At 42.2% G+C, this 21,725-nt stretch overlaps 1 protein-coding gene across 5 annotated transcripts in view; it reads left to right on the top strand.

The window, feature by feature from the left end:
- HIVEP2 (HIVEP zinc finger 2) overlaps nt 1–19,276 on the top strand; it is a 106,123-nt gene extending 86,847 nt beyond the window's left edge. For 4 of the 5 annotated variants that reach the window (XM_010400027.3, XM_010399990.3, XM_010400017.3 and 1 more), the window contains 5 exons: nt 495–649; nt 5,732–5,907; nt 8,511–8,612; nt 9,156–10,066; nt 16,734–17,552. In XM_010400027.3, the coding sequence (XP_010398329.1) occupies nt 495–649; nt 5,732–5,907; nt 8,511–8,612; nt 9,156–10,066; nt 16,734–17,552 (2,163 nt within the window). Of the gene's footprint in view, nt 1–494; nt 650–5,731; nt 5,908–8,510; nt 8,613–9,155; nt 10,067–16,733 lie in introns of all 5 variants that reach the window. The other variant, XM_010399982.3, reaches the window with a different exon arrangement.
- The last annotated feature ends 2,449 nt before the right edge of the window (nt 19,277–21,725 follow it).

Below are 21,725 nucleotides of genomic sequence, written 5' to 3'. Positions count from 1 at the left end.
TGCCAGAGCCTGATACATTATCTCCTTTTATTTTGCCCTTGGTTTTTCCTGATTTAAACAGTGTCAGACACAAACATCCACATGCATTTGTAAGAAAAGATTAAGCTAAAATTGAGTAAGGATCTTCAGATCCATTTAATGTCTTTTACATACTGACTCTTCCTCGCAGATTAAGCATTTGCTAATGGTGCCAGGGAAAATTCTGTAATGGCAATAAATTACCTTATGAGGCTTTCCATATCTATTTTCCATGATTTTTTTTTTTCTGAGGAAAGATAAGTATTGTCTTTTCTGTCAAGACTCTCGTAAAAATTTGTCCGTGTTGCCTCCTCTCTTATTCTCTGTCAAATTAAATGGGACAGATTAATTCACCGTATAGAGTTGCACCAAAATGAGAGTTTGGTTTTGACCTGGTATGTTAAAAGTATTTGAAATGAAGTGTGTGTTTATTATGTGCTCCAGCAGTAACACCCTTCCTTGACTTTGTTCTACAGATGAAACACGAGCCATTCTTCTTGTTTGGCAGCAAGCTTGAAAAGAAAGTAGTGGGGAATATTATAAAAGAAAGAGTAAAAGGAGACATTCATGGAGATAAAGACATTACATCCAAACAAACTGAGCCGATACGAATTAAAATCTTTGAAGGAGGGTAAGAAAATATAACTGGAAATTTCAAGCTCAGCCTGTCATTTTAAAGACATTTGAAAATGAGTATGAATGAATTAGGATGTGAACAGTCTCCTGTATTCCTGCCATGTCTTGTAGCTCCCAAGTCTCTTCTTTTTTGTGTCAGTCTTAAAATGCACTGCAGTGTACCTGTATACTCACTTTGGGCTCTACTTTGCTATTAAGACAATTGTTTCCATTCTGTGTGAGAGCACTCACTCAAAATTGTTACTTTAATTCTTTAAGTCATAGGGAAATGGATGAACTGTTACCATTTTGATATTTTCTGTACCATTTCTTTGTATTTAGTGACTTCCATGAGGATGTCTTTCCATTTTTAGGCACTGTGTACTTCCACTCAGTTAAACGGATTGACCAGGCATGCTTAGTCTTATTCTTGTAATATTGTATTATTTACCGAGGTTGGATTTTGGAGATAAAACATAAGATGCCAGTGAAATCTATGGCATCTAAGCCTAATCCATAGATCTGTCATGTATGGTTGATAAAATAATGTTTAATTTTACTGTGGCAATCTATCACTCAAGTGATAACAGAAACAAATAACAAAGAGGGGAAAGCCAATTAACATTGTTTTGAGGCTTACGAAATTTGTTAAGAAAAGAAAATTAAATAGACACTTGTTTGTCTCTGCTGTTCACTCTAAAATGGAAGATACTGTTTTGTTTCTTTTACAGAATTCTGACACAATGCAATTAGTTTGCCAGTTTTTGGTACTGCATAGTCAGGTGGCTAAACAAGATGTGTTTTTCAGTCTTACCAAATTCAGATGGTCTCACAGCACTGTTTTATTGGGGTAACTAAATAGGTCAGGAGGGAGGTGTGAGAAATTCATACATCCATTTCCTTCTCCTGTCGGTTTGTTCCCTTTAAAATTACAGTTGTCCTTCACTGACTTCATGTTTTTGTCTGAGATTGAATAGTCTCCATGAAGTTACCATTACCATTTCTCTGTAGTATGCAACACTGAAGGAGTATAGCCTACATCTTGCCTGAAAGACTGAAAAAGTTATTCTGGAGATTTTTATAGGTGTGCTGGCCCAGACACCCTTGTCCCGTCTGTTCTCTGTAGTTGTACCTTGTCCTAGTACCTGAGCCAGTAGGCTGGCTTTACAAGAGTGACCCAAATTCAGCAGTGAGCCTAAGTTTACAAGAAATTTAAAGAGCTGTTGCTTCAACTCACACCCACTTTGAAGTATAAAATTTTCCTGCTTTCCACTATGTAGCGTTTCTGAATTTGGATGACCCAGCTGAAGACAGTCTACCTTGATGTAAGCTTCATGATGAGAGGTCAGAAAAGTAAAAGTGTGTTAAGAAAAGCAACTTAAAGGAGGATTCAGATGAGTGTGAGCTGCAGCAGATCACTCTATAAAAAGCCTCTACTATCTAGTACTTTCTTTAGGAAATTTTGTGTGTTACTTGCACTTCCTTAAGTTTTCCTGTACACCAGTAAGGTTTATGAAACTATTTGAGTAAAATCATATAATTCACACTTCACCTAGAAATGTCTCCTAGTAATATTTGGCTATGTTTAGATACCCTTTGAGTGAAACAAAATATAAGAAACCTTGATGTGCACATTAATTTCTGGAGTGGGGAGAACAAAGTCTGTGCAATAGACTGGGGCTTCCTCATTAGAAACATGTTACCTGCAAAACTACAGCAAATGAGATGATGCAGTGTTAGTAGGTTCACTCTTTACTCATGCATCGTAACTTTATTTTGCATTTTACAAGAATTATTTGTGGAAGAATAGATTCGTTCTTTCCATTCTAGACATTCACTTGCCTATTTATTAAATCAATGTAATACTGTAGATATTATTGTCATGTCTTGCATTGCTTTCTGTCCTCATTATTGAATTTGTCCTTCTCTTCGAGTTGTTGTTTATGAATTCTGAAAGCTAGTTTTTGACATGGGTGGGTTTCTGTGCTTGCTTGTTCTTGGCTGTTTATTGAGCTATTTTGTTGTTCTTTCTTCAAGCACATCTTCATCTCCTCTCAGCACATAGTGCAATGAACGATATAGCTAATGTCTGTTGTCTTCGTGTCACATTTTCTCCCCTGGACAGACAAGCGTGGATGGTCATATCTTGTTTCAGCAGGATATTTGGTTTTCGGTTGTCATGGGGAACGGGTTTCCTTAGGCTTTGTGATTGCTTTTGTTTCACAGCTGTGAAGAAGGTAATTAGCTGAGAAAGATCTGTGGTTGTCCGCTTCTGGTTTGTGGGAACACCTGTCCACCTGGCAGGGAACTGCAGCTCTGGAGTTGCCTTGTGCCAGTGGGGTGGGGCATTTGTATGGCAGCTGGGCAAAAACCAGCTGAGGCTGGGGATGAGTGAGAAGCTGAAGGAACAGAATCAGAATTGAGGCAAAAAGTAGATCATAGAATCATAGAGTTGTTATGGTTGGAAAAGAGCTCTAAGATCATCAAGTCCAACCATCAGCCAGTATAACCAGATGTCAGAGCACATCACCACCTTGCTGCATAAAGCCCATCAAGAGCATTTTGTAAGCATCATAGCAGAGGGAGTTTGGAAGGAAGAAACTTACCACTGCATTATTACCACTGGCAAGTGGCTTGATTCAAGTGAAATTATCCAAGTCACAAAATCTGCTTTCCATCATCTGTGACTGCAGATGTGACTGATGGGATGTGAAGCAGTATTCCTCAAAGAAAAGCAGTCATTTAAAGCTCAGTACTTGCTGCAGTACAGCTAGTTACTAATGGTGTGCAAAGAAAGGAGGGACAGGACAAGCATGCCTGCCTGTCTGACACCTAGCTTAATGACACTGTCAGCCGACAGCAAGAATTCACAGTTTGCTATGTTCGTTCTTTTATATCTATCAGTAATAGACTCAAATTGAAAAACCCAAATAAAATAACATTGTGGGTAGAAATTGCAGGACTCTGAGACTTGTTGATGCCTTTTAACTCAAGAGTCCTATCCAAGTCAAACTCAGAGAGGCAGTGACTGAAGTCCTTATGTGCACGTTACATAGTAGGAAGGGGGAAATTACTCAAAGCTTTGAGAGAGGCACAAGTTAGCAGTAAGATCTAATATTCCTGGGGTCTTAAAGGTAATCTCGATAGACTCAGACTTCTGGTCTTTTAGTTGTTGCACCAGCCCGTCTTTAAATGTCAAGTTTGTGTGTGTCATTTCTCTTACAGTCATTGTTATGATGAAGCATACTTAAAGAGTCAAGGTCAGTTGTGGCCAAAAACCATCTATATGAATGATGAAGAGACACATGTATTATCATTGTCTTTGTGTCCAATGGGATCTGACAGGTGACAGAAGCCAGTGGAATGAGGTCAAGCAGAAGAAGAGCAGAGATGGAGCAACAGAAAAGCACATGTAATAGCACAGCATTTATCTTACCAGTATCAATCAGGGGTGATATGGTAGACTCCATCCCAGCAAAATCAGACTGTAAAGAGAGATGAAGAGAAGATAAAATGGCAGTATTTCAAATAATAATGGGCATTTTTTTTTTTTGTCTGTGGGAGAAAGCCTGGAGTTAGTTGATGAAGCAGTGGATAGAGAAATGACTAGCAGTCATTGGCATGTGTATGAAGGAGAACCTGGGAAATGGGGCAGCCAGACAAGCAAGATCCCAGAAATGTTGTACAGAAAACCTGCTAGAGAGATCAGTAAATATTAAATTACATTAGACTATGGCAGTTTTGCCCATGCTGCCAGGGACAATAAAAGAAATAGGAGAAGGACAACTTTGCTGAAAATTAGATGAAAAAACCTGAATGTAGGCATCCACATTTGAAAGATGAGCTGATGTGTTTAATAGATAAGAAGATGGACTTGAGAACAGGACACTGTTTTATGTTTTTCTAAGGTATTAACTTCAGTATTTGTATTGCCCGTGATATAGCTAAACATATGCGAAAGTGTTCATCTAAGAAAAGCACACTTGAAAAATGTTTCAGCTCTGTAACCCAAAAATTGCCACTTTTTTCTTGTAGAGTTATCATCATATTAACAGAATCTTTCACACAGTCCCTTTTTTATTTGAAGTACTGAATGTCAGTAGCAACGATATTTTGTGGGCTGTGCATCCACAGAGTGACTGAAAATACTTTGTTCTGCTCAGGAAGAGGGCAATGGAGGACAGAGGGCAGAAAAAATATTATTTCTCAGTTCTTGCACTTCCTGGATTTTACTTTGGATGAATGATGATGGAATTCTTCCCCAAAGGAATGCCCAGCAGTCTTCAAACCTCAGAACAGCCTGAGTAGATTCCCTGGACTCTTTTAGATTTCAGTATTAACAATTTAGCACAATAATAAAGGCAATGTACAGCTTTACATAGATTTTCATATCTTACTTATTTTCTAACCACACACTATGTGATCAGCAAAAATAGCATGGAAAGCTTATGTCTGTGCTAAGAAAAATTCCCATAATAGCTTTCTTCAAAGTATCCACGTGTGACGTTTACCCTTTTATTTCTAAAGCATCACATACCTGAGTGAACTCAACTCAGTGTCTCTTTAGGGAACGATTTATCTTTGGGAATGTCAGGCGTCTGTGATGTAAATGCATACATCCTTGCTCGTCATCTGCGTTCCCTTTATACTTAATGGGAAGAAACAGGCATTTCCAGGATGTGATTTATCTGATCCCAAGGGATAAATGCACTAAAATAGTTAAATGAACCGTGCTGCAAAACAATGCTGGTTGGTAAATGTCTGTGCTGTACGAGACTACAGTGAGCTGAAATAAATCCAACCTGCAGGCTTATATTTGGAGTTGTGTCTACAGGAATGGTTTTTCATTGGTTTCCTGACAAGGTGTTTATACTGTTCTCATGCTGCAACCTGTTGGTCTCATATTGTTTAAATACACTGGGACCAGTACATTCACTGAAAGCCAAATACTTTATGAGTTCCAGAGTGAGAATTCAGTAGTTCCTTTGGACTTCTGTGAGTTTGCTTTGATGATGAGGATCAGATGCATAGAAGTGATGTTTGTACATGTACGAGACCTAGAGTCTGTATGACTTAAATACTTGCTCTCTTCCAACAGGTATAAATCAAATGAGGATTATGTCTATGTCAGAGGTCGTGGCCGAGGAAAGTACATTTGTGAAGAATGTGGCATTCGCTGCAAAAAGCCAAGCATGCTCAAAAAACATATCCGCACTCACACTGATGTCCGGCCTTACGTATGCAAGTTGTGCAATTTTGCCTTCAAAACTAAAGGTACTTGACCATTTTTGCTGAGCTCTTACCACTTCTGGAGCTGTTTTGCCCTCTGGGATCCAATTGCCCATTGCAATCAAGGACATTGCCAATTTTCTTCAGAATAAAATTGTTGTGTTTTTATGTATACAGGACTGTATAAGAGAGTTTGTTCTCTTCTGTTTGATCCAGGGATTTTGTAAGACGCTCAGACTCCTTGGATAGCTTCATTAAGACCTATAGGCTTTTGGCTGGTCCTTCTGTCTGCAGAGAAGATATAGTAGCATAAGAAATACCCTGAAAAATAATACTCTGCTAACATTGTTACGTGGTGCAAATTTTAATTGCAGCAACACTTAAATGCTACCAGGAGACTACACTTCTTATGACATAATGTAGAAGCAGAACATCAGCTGCTGAGGAATACATGCCTTCACAGGCTCTATAGTGGGTCAGTTTCAAGTTTATAAATAATGTATGTCTCCAAGATGGGCCACTCCATCCACTGTGGCATTAATTATGAATAGAGATCTGATAGCTTCTGTTCACATGTATTTATCAGCACAGAAAAAAGCTTCCATCTGTCACCCTGAGGCCACAGATAATTATATTCTGTGGAATTCAGATTTGTGATGCAACTATCTCCTCGAAAGAAAAAAATCCTCTCCTTGGTAGCATTCCTTTGTAGCACAGCCCAAATGAGCCTTACATTCTCAGTTTCGTAGCTTCCCTTTGGCAGACAAAAGAAATGGATTCTGGTCCCAGTGCAGTGAACTTAACTCAAATGGGGAGAAAGGAAGCTGAAGAAATTTTCTCCCAAGATCCCAGTGCAGCTTCATGGCTGTTTTGAGGATTGAGGATTGTAATAGTTTCCATGACTCCAGCACTTCTTCCTGTGCCAAAGATGGGAATAGCTGATGGATGGTAGTAGACCCATCAACCTAATTTAAGATGAGAACTTTCATGGGCATATAGAGACAAAGACAAGGAGTTGCTTGTTTGTAGTCCCAGTAGACCATCTGGTGAGCTGTTCTCGTATCATTGCTTACATTTGACATTACTGTAGGAATGGGTCTTGAGGAGGGACTTGAAGTACTTGACAGTATTGTGGTTTTACAGCTGTGTTCAGAGAGGACATTCCAGGAGGAAGAGGTGGCATGGAAAAAAAAAAGTGAAATTGCTTGCTGAGGCTGGCATTTCTGACAGAGGAGAAGAAACATGAAGGACGTGGTTTGCTATTGTACAAGAAGGGCATCAGTAAGAAGAAACTAAGTTAGCCTTTGAAGTACAAGAAGTGTTTAACTGGTGTATTACTGATCATAAGCAGTTGTCAGCCTCATAACTATTGTTGGTATTTTGCTGAGAGCAGTAGTAGTACTTTCAGAGGTACTTAGGTTTTCAGTTTTTCTGAGTACTTAGCCATCTGGAAGCATCAATGGCCAAGTTAGCCTTTTCATGCAGTGCACAGGCACAAGAAACTCCTACTGAGAAGGGAATTATTTGAACTGGCTGGAACTGAAAGTCAGAGAAGAAGAGCCTGGCTTGTGAGTTTCTAAGCACACCTGCACTATCCAGAAGAGGGGTGCAGTGTTCCTGCCCCAAGATGGCATGTGCCACAACACCATCTGGAGATGCTGGTTGGGGTCCTGGAAGCAGCATAAATGCATTTCTAGAGGGCTTTCCTTGAGCTAAGACACACCATGTCTTGGTCATGGGTTGGGTTTGCTTGTGCCATGCTTTCCCTTTTGGGTGTTGTAAATGAGACTGAAGTGGCAAATGGATTAGAGCGATATTCTCCAGCTTGTGCTTTGTGCTCAAGTTTCTTTGTCATGAAATGTCTCTTGGGGCCAATCTCAACCCAGTTTTTTTATCTATGAAGAAACAGACCAAGACAGGCACTCCAGAAAGTCAATAGTCTAGTGTCAGATTGCTCCCTCAGGGGAACAGGAGATTTGCTTTCAAATCTCTGCTGTATCTGGCTTAGATCTGTACTCTAAATCTGGGAGCTGAACCTGGATTTCCCACATCCCAGGCGGGTGCTGTAAATACAGCTCCTCTCAGTTCAGAGACTGCAGCTAGATGGTAAACTTGCATAGAGAAGTCTCCCATAACTGTCTGTTTTTTGTGGGGTACTTTTGCTTCAAAGTGTTTCAAATACATGGAGCATTTGAAAATTATGTGTGAAGTAAATGGGAGAGCCCTTATCTTGAAGGTGCCACAATGTAAATAGGAGCATGAGCCCTGGATGGCTGCTCTGAAGTGGACTTACTTCGATGTCTAGGCAGTCTGTATGTATCACGGACAGTGAGTCCAGGAATAGATCACATCCAAAAGTGAGTTTTTTAGGGGTGCCTAAATGCCATGTGGAAAATTGGAGAGATGCCTGTGTACCTCTCAGGCCCTCAGTTTATTTGAATTTTTTATTTTCTTAAGATATAAAAACCCGCTCTCATTAAAACAGGCTCTGAGGGCAATGGTCTAGATGAGTCAGCCGTGTCTGTTGTGGTGTTTTTTAAAGCTGAAACTCATCATCTGCCGCATAATGGAGTTAAGATACACCAAAACCTTACTTGAACAGTGATCTTTGTTGTTGTGCGTTAATTACATTAATCTCTGATCCATAGGAAATCTGACAAAACATATGAAGTCTAAAGCACACATGAAAAAATGCTTGGAGCTTGGAGTATCAATGACATCTGTAGATGATGCTGAAACTGAAGAAGCAGGTATGTCAAAATGATTTAATTCAGTCATAATGGCCTCATTCCAACTAAAGTATGGAAAGTATGGAGTCTGCAAATGACTCATTGCACTTTAGCACAGTGATGGGCATGGGAAAATATAGTAAGAGTATTTGGGGCATTTTTTAATTGGGAGTTAACTTTTTAATAAACAGGAACTAAAAAAAAAAAATCCTATCCAGTTGTCTGAGTAATATTTTTTTACATGAAGAGGAGCTAGAAATAAAAGTATGGCCTGTTGTCATCTGTCTCGTATGAGGTTCCCAATCTTTCCACTTAAGATGTGAGAGATGGCAACATTTAGTGAAGGTAGCATAGGATGAATTTGCTTTCCTACTTCCTTTCAAGTATAGAGTTTTAAAGAATTATTTTGAAAAAAATATGGTTTTATCAGTGAGGAATGGCTTTATGCAGCCATCCCGGATGAAGAGCGTCCAGTGACAGCAATGAGTGTGCTGGGTGGGGAATGGATGTGGCGTGAGAGGCGGGGTATGTGCTCACCATTTGGACTTGCTGTGGCTGTTGCAGAAAACATGGAGGACATGCAGCAGGAGGCAGAGAAGAGCAGCAACCTGGCAGGGCTGTCAGCAGAGCACCAGTTTTCTGATGCGGAGGAATCGGATGGCGAGGATGGCGATGACAATGATGATGATGATGAAGATGAGGATGATTTTGATGATACTCAGGGAGACTCGACACCAAAAACCAGATCAAGAAGCACCAGCCCGCAGCCCCCTCGATTCTCCTCCCTTTCAGTGAACTCGGCTTCGGCGTCACAGGGGGCTTCCCCCGAGGGCTCCCTTTCAGTGGGACACACTTCCCTCATCAGTTACTTGGTCACCTTACCTAGCATTCAGGTTACTCAGCTGGTAACACCAAGTGACTCCTGTGAAGACACACAAATGACAGAATACCAGAGGTTTTTCCAGAGTAAGAGTACAGATTCAGAGCCTGATAAAGACAGATTGGACATACCCAGCTGCATGGATGAGGATTGCACGCTTTCGTTAGATCCCAGTTCTTCTCCGAGGGACCTCTCACCTTCCAGTCGACAATCGTCACCTGGCTACGATTCTTCACCCTACAGAGATAACTCACCAAAGAGGTATTTAATGCCAAAAGGGGATTTGTCACCCAGAAGGCATCTGTCACCCCGCCGAGATATTTCACCCATGAGGCACCTTTCCCCACGGAAGGAGGCTGTGCTGAGGAGAGAGTTATCACCAAGACGGGACGTGTCACCAAGACGTCACCTATCGCCAAGGAGACCAATGTCACCAGGGAAAGATGTGTCTGTTCGAAGAGATTTGTCTCCCAGGCGAGAGAGGAGATACATGGCCTCCGTTAGAGCGGCATCTCCCCGGAGGGGCTTGTACCATAATCCAGCATTGTCCATGGGTCAATATTTACAGTCTGAATCTATTCCAGTGGGACACTCAGTAAGTATGAAAGAATATTTTCATTCCTTTTGTCAATACCAGTACTCTTATTAAATCTGTGCATTTCAAAAATCTTTGCAGCTTTGTGGAAGGCAGCATAAACTTTGAGCCTTAGAGGGAAGTCCTGGATCAAATGCAAGAAATTTGGAATAGACAGGGACCAAGTCAGGATGCTGATTCAGTTAGATGCACTAGAGTCAGCCTAAAGGGCAAATCTTCACTTGGTACAACCCTGAGTAGTCCCATTAATTTCAATGAAATTAGGCTGGTTTGCATTTTCTGCCTCCATATTCATTGCATTTATTTTATATGTATTATATATATATAATTTTTTAAATGGTTGAGGGAGCTTACATGGTATGTGAGGCTTGCTTCTGCAGTGTAAAAAATCTCCTAATTCCCAGACTGTCAAATGGGATCAAGCCAAGCTTAAGGCTTAAAGGCCTGTACCTGAGGTATGGTGCCCATCACTGAGTATTGTTTAATGGAATAAAAATGCTAAGATAATAGAACCTCTTGGAAAAGCAGAGTGCACATTGAAATCAGGATCTGTGGATGGAATTTAAAGGACATTATTGTGTGAGAGGAGCAGGCAGCTGTCTGCCCCTCAGAAAGTGCTGTTACAACTGGCTGTTCCGGCAGGGATGCAGCTGTCTGTGTGGAAATATGCAAAACTTGCACAGCTGCTGTCTGTGCTCTTCCCTTTTGGTAAATCAGCTCTCAGAAACTGCCAGATTGGCACTTTTGACCAGCCCTAGCATTCACAAAGCACTCCCTCCACAACTAGATTATGTCTTCAGAGGTAAGGAATGGCCTTGCCATGTGTGAATTCAGTTATTTATCTACAATGCTTCCCTTGCCATGTTGATGTTGTAGCTGCCCTCTCTCCCTGCCTGCCTGTGTGTGTGTTCAACCTGGGTGGCAGTCTCAGATTACCTCAGAGTTCCTTGCTCCCTGCTCTTCTCCTGGCTGGCCTCTTCTTTGTGGTGTTCCTCTGTGGAGGAGAAGAATTGAACCCTGAGCTCATACAGTCAGCATTTCTGAGCTCTGGTGTGATTTTCTCTGTAGAGTCAGGCTGATGTGTTATCTGCTCCCAGGAATGAAGTGAGGGATGCACCTGGGCAAAGATGGCTGGAGCAGGAGTGGACCAAAAAGAGCTGAGATGCTGCCATCCTGGCAGATCCAAAAGTGATTTCCCAGCATTTCAGGGGTATAAGGGAAAGCTGCAACGTGAGTGGCCATAATTATAGGAAAGGGCAGCACAGGTACTTCTCCCACGTCTCAGACATGGCCCCATGGCCTGGTAAGTTGTTGAGAAGAGCAGAAGAGAGGGGTGGCTGATTAGATGGTCCCTGAGAAAGGGCATGCTGAAACTCTGCTGCACTCTCACAGGAATGATCACTGCACAGCTGAGAGAGGATACAAATCCCACCAGCGGTTTTACTGACTAAGTGAGGAATCACAAGTGGGTGAAGAGTCACCAGTTTAACCAGTCATGATGTCTTAGTATCAAATGAATGGGATCATATGGGATTCTACAGCTGACATTGTGCAGGGTGCCCTGGTCCCTCGTGTCCCACGAGACACACTGGCATCCTGTAGTAAAGATTTTGGATATATAATGATGCTACCAAAAGCATATGTTAACAGTCATCCTTGGCCATCTGACAGTTCTTGCTGTAGTATTTTCCTTGTTTGTTACACAGACCTTCCAGTAAGGCATTTAGCACATTGTAAGGACTATCTTAGCACTGCTAGCTCCTTCTTTTGAAAAGTCCACCACGCCAGATGGAGTTCTAAAGCTTACCTTATTTCTGAGGTAGAGTCAGGCATGTGGCAGTGAAAAACACAATGTAAAATATCAGTTGTCTTACAGAAAGCATCAGTAACTTGGTGGCATGCTGAGTGTTTTGAGAGAGAAGGCCAGACCTCAGTAGACTCGCTACAACCTGAGTACAGGAGGCATCACTGGAAGCAGAGCCCAGGCAAACTTAAATGAAAAAATGACAAGTGAGGATGATTGCCCATCACAACAAGTGACTGCAAGGAAGGAAAGATGGATTCTTCCTCTCTTGATACCTTTCTGGAAGATGTACTTTAGCCAAACAGTAGAGGAGTTTAAGTGAAACACAAGTGATTATACTCAGCGGATGGGAAGACAAATAACACCTGAGCTTGCTATAAATTAAAGCTGTCAGAGGAGAAAAAGAAATAAAGGTTGTTTTTCACTTTTAGACTAGTGAAATCCAGCAAACCAGAACATCATTAGCAGCTGCATTGGTGATGCCCATGTCAGCTTACAATCCTTAAAATACTTTAACAGCTGCATTGGCTTCCCAGTCCTCGCAGGAATAAGGGCAGTTTTGTGCTTCTAGTGCCTGCAGTTCGCAGAAGAGGCCAGTTGTCTTTCTTCTTAACTGAAATTGATGTATTTGCTCTAGTTTCTTTGGCCAGTGCTGGTCTACTTGCCCTTCATTGTTGCTTCCTGTTGAATGTCCATGCACTTTGGTCGTCTTGTGCAAAGGGCCTGTAAAGAGCTCTGGCATTGAAAGCACCATATAGAAAGCAATTGAAATTATTTCTTTAGGAAGTGGAAAAGAGCATGGTGAAAGTAACTATTTTTTTAGATTGTATAAAAATACAGAAAAATACACACTTTTTTTTCCTTTGGCTGTTAACAACAGGATACACTCTTGCAACAGAATACACTCTCCAAAGTAGCCTAAGTCTCTAGTGTGTGCTGGGTCCCCCTTGGCTTTGACAAGTTAAATTGGTGTCTTTAAAATTAAAGCCAGATACCTTCTGCTCTCTAAATTCATTTGGCATCTTCTCTTCTGTCAATGCCAGAGGTTTCTTTCCTTTCTGAGGAGGCTGATGCCATTATCAAAGGGCCCAGATTCTTCTTCCCAGTCACCTTCTGCCAGTCCTGAGAGGAAGAGAAGGAATAGGAAGGCTTCATTTGTTCACCCTGAGTGAATCTCTCTTAGCATTTTAGTTTGGATCAGGCATATGTCTCTGTTGTCACATTTTTTGTGCTTTGACTCACATTTTCAGATCAGTCTTGGAGTAAGTGACCTAGATTGTTGTCAGATGGAATTAAACTGAAAAAATGTGCACCGGGAGGGCACCGGATACACTTGAACTGTGAGTGGCCATTCAAGTGACTCCAGAGAGACAACATAGGGCTAATCTGAAGCAACCTTCCCTGCCAATCCCACAACACTTGCATTGTGAATATGGGATCCAGCACAAACAGTTTCACTCCGTTCCTGTTTGTCCCAACCCTTAGTACACCCTGCTGCTTCCTAGTGCAGACCAGAACCTTTGTCTCTTCTTCCAGTCCCAGGATAGACACAATGAAATTGAGAAGGTATCTTGCTGTGAGTGGTACAGACTCGTCTCTCACTACTATTTTAGCTTCTAGGCAGTAGTGGATTTTGCTTGTGTTGCCATTTTGTTTCTCATCTCATTCATTTTGAAGTCTGAAGCCTGTCTTGATACATTCAGAAGGGCTGAAGGGAATTAGGCACTTCTGCGACTGCTTGAAAGTTGATAGGACTTAAGGTCCTTTGATCATCCCAGACACAGATATTAAATCCCTTCCCAAACACTCACAACTTTATCATCTTGAGTGAAATGCTTTCTTGTACAGAGAGCCAGAAACTTCTGAACTCCAGGTAAACTGTAAATAGGTTCACTGGTGTATGTGGGCTGCTGTGGTGCATTCTCTGTAGGGCTGCAAATTGAGTTGATCCTGAAACCTAAGGCCACATGGAGTTATAGTCACTTTTCTACACATCATGCCTTTCAGAAAGCACATTGGTAATATGCTCTGTTACCGAATTTCACTATAGAGTTCAGTGTTGTCTGGTTTTTAACTTTAAAAAACCTGAAGTACGTTGTGACATGGTAATCAAAGAGACTGTTTTCCACCCAACATCTTTTTGCAAGCTGTGGTCTGAGGCTGCCCAGAGGATGTCTGTGAAGGGTGCTTGGCTTTGAAATGTGATCTTCCTCTTAATCTCCCACAGCCTGATTTGGGTGATGTACCAGATACAGGGTAAACCCTATCTCATCCCTGAGGCATTCTGGGGGACTTGTGAAGCTGGATATAGCTTTGCTCAGGGGTGTGATGTGGCAGTCTAGCTTTGTGACCAGGTCAAAGCATTTAGTGAAAAGCTGCTACAGAATACTGTTGCTCGGGAAATTATATGTCACCTGGAGTTGAAGGGAAATATGCTAAACTGTAACAAATGAGAATTAATGGGAAACAAACTGGATTCCCATCACCTGACAAAGAGAGGAGCTCATCTCGCGGCACTGGCAGCAACACATTCTGACTGCACTGCAAAAAGATACCGTAACTTCCTGCACTGTGCTCTGTGATCTAATACTTGCCCTGTCAACTGAATAAAGTCTTTGGATTTTCAGGATGCTTGTTGAAAAAAGTCTTTTGCCATGAATATGTATATGTGTGTGTGCTCGTAGGTATGAAAATGCTAGATATTGGTAAAGGAAATAAAAGCAGGGTAAGAGGAAGAAACAGTTACTAGTGACTGTAACCATTTATATTATCTGTTTCTAAACTTACCTACCAGAGCTAGAGAAAAATAATCCAGTATGTGCCCAGCCAGGCTTGAAAGGTATCCAGTGACATGCACACACTGTCACTGTCTATGTTAAAATTGGGACTACGAGACATATATTGGATGATGCTGCTAATCTTAAAGCACATGGCAGTTTCTGTCATGTTAGACACCTCTATCCGACAAGGACAGACTCTTGCTCTATTCCCTTATGAAACTCTGGCAGGGTAAAACATGAAGCCAGTGTCTTTCTCAGTTAGAGATATGTGTGTGACTAGGTTTGTTCTTTGATGAGTTCTACTCTTTTTTTGCTCCATTTCTCTTAGCCCAAGTTCACATCAGATGTAATAGTGATAAATGTCATGGTGTAGGAAACATTCAAAAGCACAATATGATTGAGAAACTGGTTGACAGACCAAAGATGGAAAAAAAAATAGGGGGCAAGCAGCTGTGCAGAGGTGAGGTTAGCAACAGGGAGGACTGACAGGGTAGGTGAACTGTCTTGTGGCTTGTCAATTGCAGTTTATTTTGTAAAGTTTTCCCTATTCAGCAATATAATGTGCTGTCACTGTGCTTTCTTATGACAGTTTCTCTTTTATGAGACTCAAGCGTCTCACTTTCTGAATAGGAAAATTCCCAACATAGATTAGTCTCTGAATAATATCTCTGAAGTTCGAGTCTGATGATTATGGGTCACCCTTTCGTGTCTCGACATTGATTTATATTAAACAGGACAAAACATCTGAGCACAGTGAGATTGAGCCCTTGGGTAGCACAGAAACTGAATCTTTAATTGCCCCCTAAACCAGCTCCCTGGGATGGGATCAAGAGGTTGCTTAATGCCTTGAGAGCTAGGATTTCCCAGCAGTGAAGTGCTGCCACTTCAATGCATTGGCATTTAGCAGCACAGTCCTCGGGCTGCCACGCCAAGGCTGCGGTAGCACCACAGCTCTGGGGCAATTGATCTGTGTTTGGTCAATTTACAGAGCAGACATGAGCATTTTCATTCATTTAATTTCATATGAGAGTCCCTGAGAGTTGTGTGGCCAAATCCCACACATAATTATAAAAATGTCATCCTGTACTTGTGTCATCACTACTCCTCTGGTCAGCAGTAAATGATACTTAATCATCAGATAGCAAACAAATTTTAAAACTTAAGAATGAAAGAAAAAGGAACCCAAAAGCCCAGGGCATATTTAATACTGAGTGGAGATGGAGCTATTCATTCTTCCAAGGCGAGAACTAATGGGAAGGCAATGAAAATGTCAATATTGCGAGATTGGCTTTTATTAGCCGTCACAAAATCCCCCATTCTTCTCCATCCCGTTATGAGTGGGCGAGTCTCCCTGGGACAGAATCATCACTTTTGCTCACAGCTGATGCCTGTGCTTTTGTTATTATTTATTGTTTACACTGCAGATAAGCCAGAGGGGTGCTCCATTGTCTCAATGACTAGAAAAATTTGTGTCTTTATTGCAGAGAGACACTTAAACTTGCATGGAAATACCCATCTGCTTTCACCAAGGATTGGGTAAAGCTCCCAGGGAGCAAGTGTCTTCTCTGGGGCTCAAGAGCAGATTTTTCAGAAGGCAGAAAATACATACATGCTGTCAGATATTCCCTGTTATGCCAAGCAGTGGTGGTGAGCAGGGGATGTTCAGATGTGTATTTCTCTGCAACAAAGTCCAAATACCAGCATAGTTTTCCAAAAGAGAGGGTAAATTTCTCCTGAGGAATGAAAATCTATCTACCCCAAATTCTGTTCAAAGTTTCAGTTGAATATAATATCATCCACTTCCTGACCTAAATTGCTGCGTTGTGTTGCTGAACTCTCTTAACTAGCCACTGCCTTTCCCCTCAGAGGCATGAGCCCTCTAGGGCTGAGCTAAGCAGAACCTCCTCGGTTGTTTGGATATGCAATTAGTGGAGTTTTCCAAATGCTTTGGGATCCATCTGGATGAAAGGTGCTTCGTGAATGGGAGGTTGAGTTAGACAGGAAAGCAGATAGGTGGTTTGGCAGCCAGACAAGAATTCTGCTAGTAGCAGCACTGACATCTCTTTTTTGCTTTTGCTTACAGAGAAGGGGGTTGTCTCAGGCACCTTACTTCAACATATATGGAGAAAAAGGAGGCATGGAGCACCGCAGGTCTAGTCTGTTCCCCGAAGGTCCGAGCGACTACGTCTTCAGTCATCTTCCACTACACTCCCAGCAACAGATCCGAGCACCTATCCCCATGATGCCTATTGGGGGTATCCAGATGGTCCATTCAGTCCCCGTGGCCCTTTCAGGTTTACATTCTCCGTCCACTCTGGCCCTACAGAGGGAGCTCTCTGAGGAGAAGCAAAGAGGAACTGCGGAAACCCTTACAAAAGAATCGTATAGTATTTCTAAGCACCATGAGAAACGTACCTCTCCGCACAGCTTGCACCCCGCTGCTCCCCCCAGCGCCCCCTCCTCGCCGCTGCTGTTGCTGGCGCAGAGCACATCCGAGGACAGTGTCGTGGCTACTGAGAGGGAGCAGGAGGAGAACATACAGACTTGTACAAAAGCCATAGCCTCTCTGCGAATCGCCACAGAAGAAGCCGTTCTGCACGGGGCGGAGCAGCTGCAGAGGCCTTCTGAGCCTCACCAGAAACCCTTAGAAAGTGCACATTTTAGCATTAAACACTTTAGTGGATCTGAGCCGGGCCAGCCCTGTGCCTCAGCCACCCATCCGGACTTGCACGGTGGTGAACAGGACAGTTTTGGTACATCACAGACTGCGCTAGCCCATCCCACCTTTTACAGCAAGAGCTTTGTGGGTGTCCAGCAGCTGGGCTTTCACAGCAGGAGCGACCCCCCATCAAGCACACAGGAAAGGAAAGATCCGTCATCTGAGAAGAGCAAGCCACATTGATCTGAGATGCATGGAGACTTTAACCCATACATTTACCCCACTTTTTTTTTTTTCTAGAGATAGAAAAAGTATTCAACTTTACAGCATGCCTGTTCTAAGTTACAGTAGTTTGCTATTATATATACTTTTGTTATATCAAAAGAATTAGATAAAGTAACAAGTCATCATGAGCCTGACCAAAACTAAATTTGAAATTCTTATTGGGTCTGGTACTTTTAAATTGTACAGATGTTTGTGCCTTTTCTTTACTTTGCTTATATTCTTATAAGCATTTTTTTAGCAGTAATTTGTACATATTTTAGAATTTGTGTATCTGCTTTGTAATAAATGTAATTTCTTTCCTTTTTTGGACACTTGGATCTAAATGATGTAAAACAGAACAGCATCAATATATGTGAGGTTGCACTAAAACATATTTTTATATGATTAAAACTGAACAGCTTTTATGTACAGCTCTGATTCTGTAATACTAATATTTATTTACTTTGTTTCATAAATTGTAAATTTTTTTCTTAATGTTGTGGATTGCTTTTCTATGTGAAGCATGGGATTTACTGTTGCGTAATTAGAACAAAATGTATATTGTAAAACAAGATATTTAAACTAGAGTATCTTATCTTATTCTGCACTTATGCATTAGTTAAAAAAAAAGATAAAAGATGTATCAGTCAGTTCTTAACTCTTGTAATTTTTTTTTGTCTCTTGTTTGCCGGATTGACTATAACTTAAGTGCTGATTGTGATTTTAAACTGATAGTACCGTAAAGCATTAAAGTAAAACAATGTGCTATTGTGAGTTTTTTCAAAGCTTTATAAAACAGTTATAAATATATTAAAAGTATTTGGTCTTATGTGAACATGTTGATCTATACACTCCTTAAAAAGCTATGGGAAAACATTCCACCCCATGTAAATACGTGCATCCCTGGTGCCATCTGTGTAGCTCACCGGGACCGGCAAGATTTGCTATGCTGGTGCTTCCCGGAGCGGGACTGGGGCACTGCTGACTGCCGGGAGGCAGAGCCGAGCAGCGTCCTGACCCGCTCCCTGGCCTCCAGCAGCAGGGTGGCAAGGCCCCTATGGCCGCATGGGGCTGGGCGAGGAGCTGGCCTGCTGGCTGCACACACGGCGCCCTGCCGAGCCTGGCAGTCCCCTGCTCCTGAGGGCAGAGCAAGAGGCATGAAGAAGTGCTCTGATGTGTCAGAGAGGGGTTTGAAGAGGAGAAAAAGGTGTTTCCTTGCACTTGAACTCCACAGCTGGCCACTCCCTACTGCAATACCTGTGTCAGCTTCGGGGGAGGCTCCCGTTCTGTCCTGTTCTGTCCTGTCCTGTGGACAGAGGTGTGTGGCCCTGCCGGTGAGGCAGAGAGCACCACCACCCCAGCCTCTTCTGAAATGGGTTTCACGGGCAAGAAAGTCACAGTCTTCCAGTGTAGGGTCTCCATCTGGGCAAGGTTTGCTCCAGAGGGAAGGGAGGAGGAGCCCGGGCTTGTGTTTGAACACGTGTGGTGGGTTACCACTACCACCAGCAGCATGCGTGCACGCACGCACGCACACACACACACACTCAAACACACGCATGCATACGCACAGATGAAAGAAACCAACGACCTGGATTATATTTTGTGCTATTTAGTGGATTATAAATCTGTGAAAACAAGTTTGTATATTGAAAATACATCTAAGGAGTGTTCTTTAAAAAGAAATAAATATACAGTTACATGCATGAGGTGTCTAGTTTTCATATGTTCTTCGAGTTTTCCAAGTTTATTGGTGTTCAGCATCCTGCACAAGAAGCACCCTTAAAAATGTGAGTGGTAGTGAAAAATGTGGACCATATTTTGGCTTTCTCACATATTATCAAACTAAACCAGTTTATTTCTCCAGTAATACTGTGTGGGGAGAGAGCCACAGGTGGCATATTGTCGTACTTCTAGCATGATGGCATATAACTAGTGTAATGCCATAATGAACCATGACCACTTCTAAACATTAAAGGTTAGCTTCTCATACCCATTGCAATGTTCTGACTTTATTCCAGATCATTGTGATAACCTTGCCAAGATAAGCATGTGCCAGAAAACTGGCTCATCTCAGACTGGAGAGAGGAGAAGCAGTATATGTAGTAGGAGATGAGCAGCCTGTTGGATCATGCTTCCATAAAAAAAAGGAGGACTCAATTATACATTTTAAATAAACAAGCTCCATCTGATAAAAGCCTCTCTCCTCCTGGGCTTCATGGCTGTATTGAGAACAAAATGCTGTGCACAATGATCAGCTAATCAGGTAATCATAGATATTTCATTAAAAGGGAACCAGGCAACCCCTGATGGTAAATGCTCTATTAACATTGCCTTTGTAAGCAACCTCTTACTGTGGGAGTTACCTCTGGCTTGTTTGATTATTTTAATTAATTTGCAGCTGCAATTTGCCATCCACCTTCTCAGCCTTGGGGCATGTTTTTTTTATAATCGGTGAGCAAGTATCACTGAAATTGCATGTGATATTTTTGGGTTACAATGGAGCAATGCTGAAGAGGTTTCAGGTGCTTACAGTCTTAATTGTGTTTTCTTAATGAGCTAATGTGTATACAGTGCTTTGAAAAAGACCATATCCTTATACAAAGCCTAGGCATCAATGGTGACTTTTCATGCTTTGGAAAGGGTGTGGGGGAGGAATGGCAAACGTGTCTGACAAAATTTTCCCAGGCATGAGCAATTTTCAGAATCAACATAGCAAGCACAGCAACTGGGACTGGGGGGCAAATAATTCCATGAGTGCTCTGCCTACTCTTCCCAGTGCAGCGCCCTCCAAGCTGCCTGCGGAGATGACTGTGTGGGGCTGTTTGTGCCCCGCTGTGATGAGCCCACGGGCTCAGCCTCCGTGCTGCGGGAATGCAGCTGCATGGCTCCCTGCCGGGAATGTTGGTCTCCGGGCAAGACCGGAGTTGCCTGTGTGAGACAGCCCCTCTGAGGGTGACGGGAGGGGGCTCCTCCACAATACTCAGGGCAATGGATGCACGGAGGTCTGTTAGGACCAAAAAGTGTAACCCTGAGCTCCCTGATGTAAACGTTCTGTGTTTTTAAAAGGGATGAAAAGAAGAGATTTAACAGGGTGATCCAGAAAACTGCAGAACCGAACAAGGATCCTTATATGCAATGTGCTAAAAAAATTCTATGTCAGGAATATAATTGCCTATTATATTGTTCAAGGAGGTTATAATTTTCTATGAAGATCCATATGTCTTTTCTGTAAAGTACAAGGGAAATACAGATGCTCTGGCAAGCTCTCTTTATTTCCTTCTCTCAGAATACTGTCACCAGAGTCACTTCAGGACTTACTCGCGTCAGCAAGACAGAGGGTGTATCAGTCTCATGTAACTGCCTGCACAATCCTCTCACGAAGCTTTAGATTCTGATTCAGGGTAGTAACTCCACTGCAGGTTAAATACTTCTATGTGGACTTCCCCACTACAGGACACACTGCCAGCAGCAGATAATAATTAGCACCAATAAAGGGCATCATTAGTTATAACAGACCCAAACGGAGTCAAGGGACTTAAGTACAAAAATTTCAATTCAGGAATGCTGCAGTCAACTCCCATTTAACCCTAGTGGCACCTCAGTTTACAAGGTGCCCCGCCTTGTTTGAAGCTGTTTCCTGCTTTTGGGCATGAGTTGAACTTCTCTTCTTGGAACTGCTTCATGCCTCGTCCACTCCCACACTGACCTGGAGAGCAGAAAGTATGTATTTCTTGCCCTAGATCCTCCAAGGGACCTGCCCTACTGAGTGGGTCTTTGAAAATACCCGACATATGATGAAATATGCTTCCCTCTTGAATTATACTTTTGGCGAGTGCTGTCACCTCTTACAGATTAGTTTAATGATTTTGTCCCCATTTCTGGGTATCTAAAAAAACCCCCAAAACCAAATCTATGTTTAAACTGGCTAGATCAACATCTCCAGTCTCCTAGGAGAGCGCCCTAAAGTGCCCCATGAGAAGTAGAAGTTTCTTCTTTCCCGCTGAAGTTCTGTCACTGTGAAACAAAATATTCAAGATACATTGGGTCATCAATACAGTAGCCTGTTGTCCCCAAGAGGAAGAGCTGTTTGGATGTGTCCTGCTCAGCAGGAACAGAGCTGCCTGGGAGGCTGGTGAGTAGAGTGGTGTGACA

The sequence above is a fragment of the Corvus cornix genome, chromosome 3, assembly GCF_000738735.6.
Source record: "Corvus cornix cornix isolate S_Up_H32 chromosome 3, ASM73873v5, whole genome shotgun sequence".
NCBI lineage: Eukaryota > Metazoa > Chordata > Aves > Passeriformes > Corvidae > Corvus > Corvus cornix.
The sequence above is the reverse complement of the archived record's forward strand: the minus strand, read 5'-3'. Positions and strand labels throughout refer to the sequence as shown.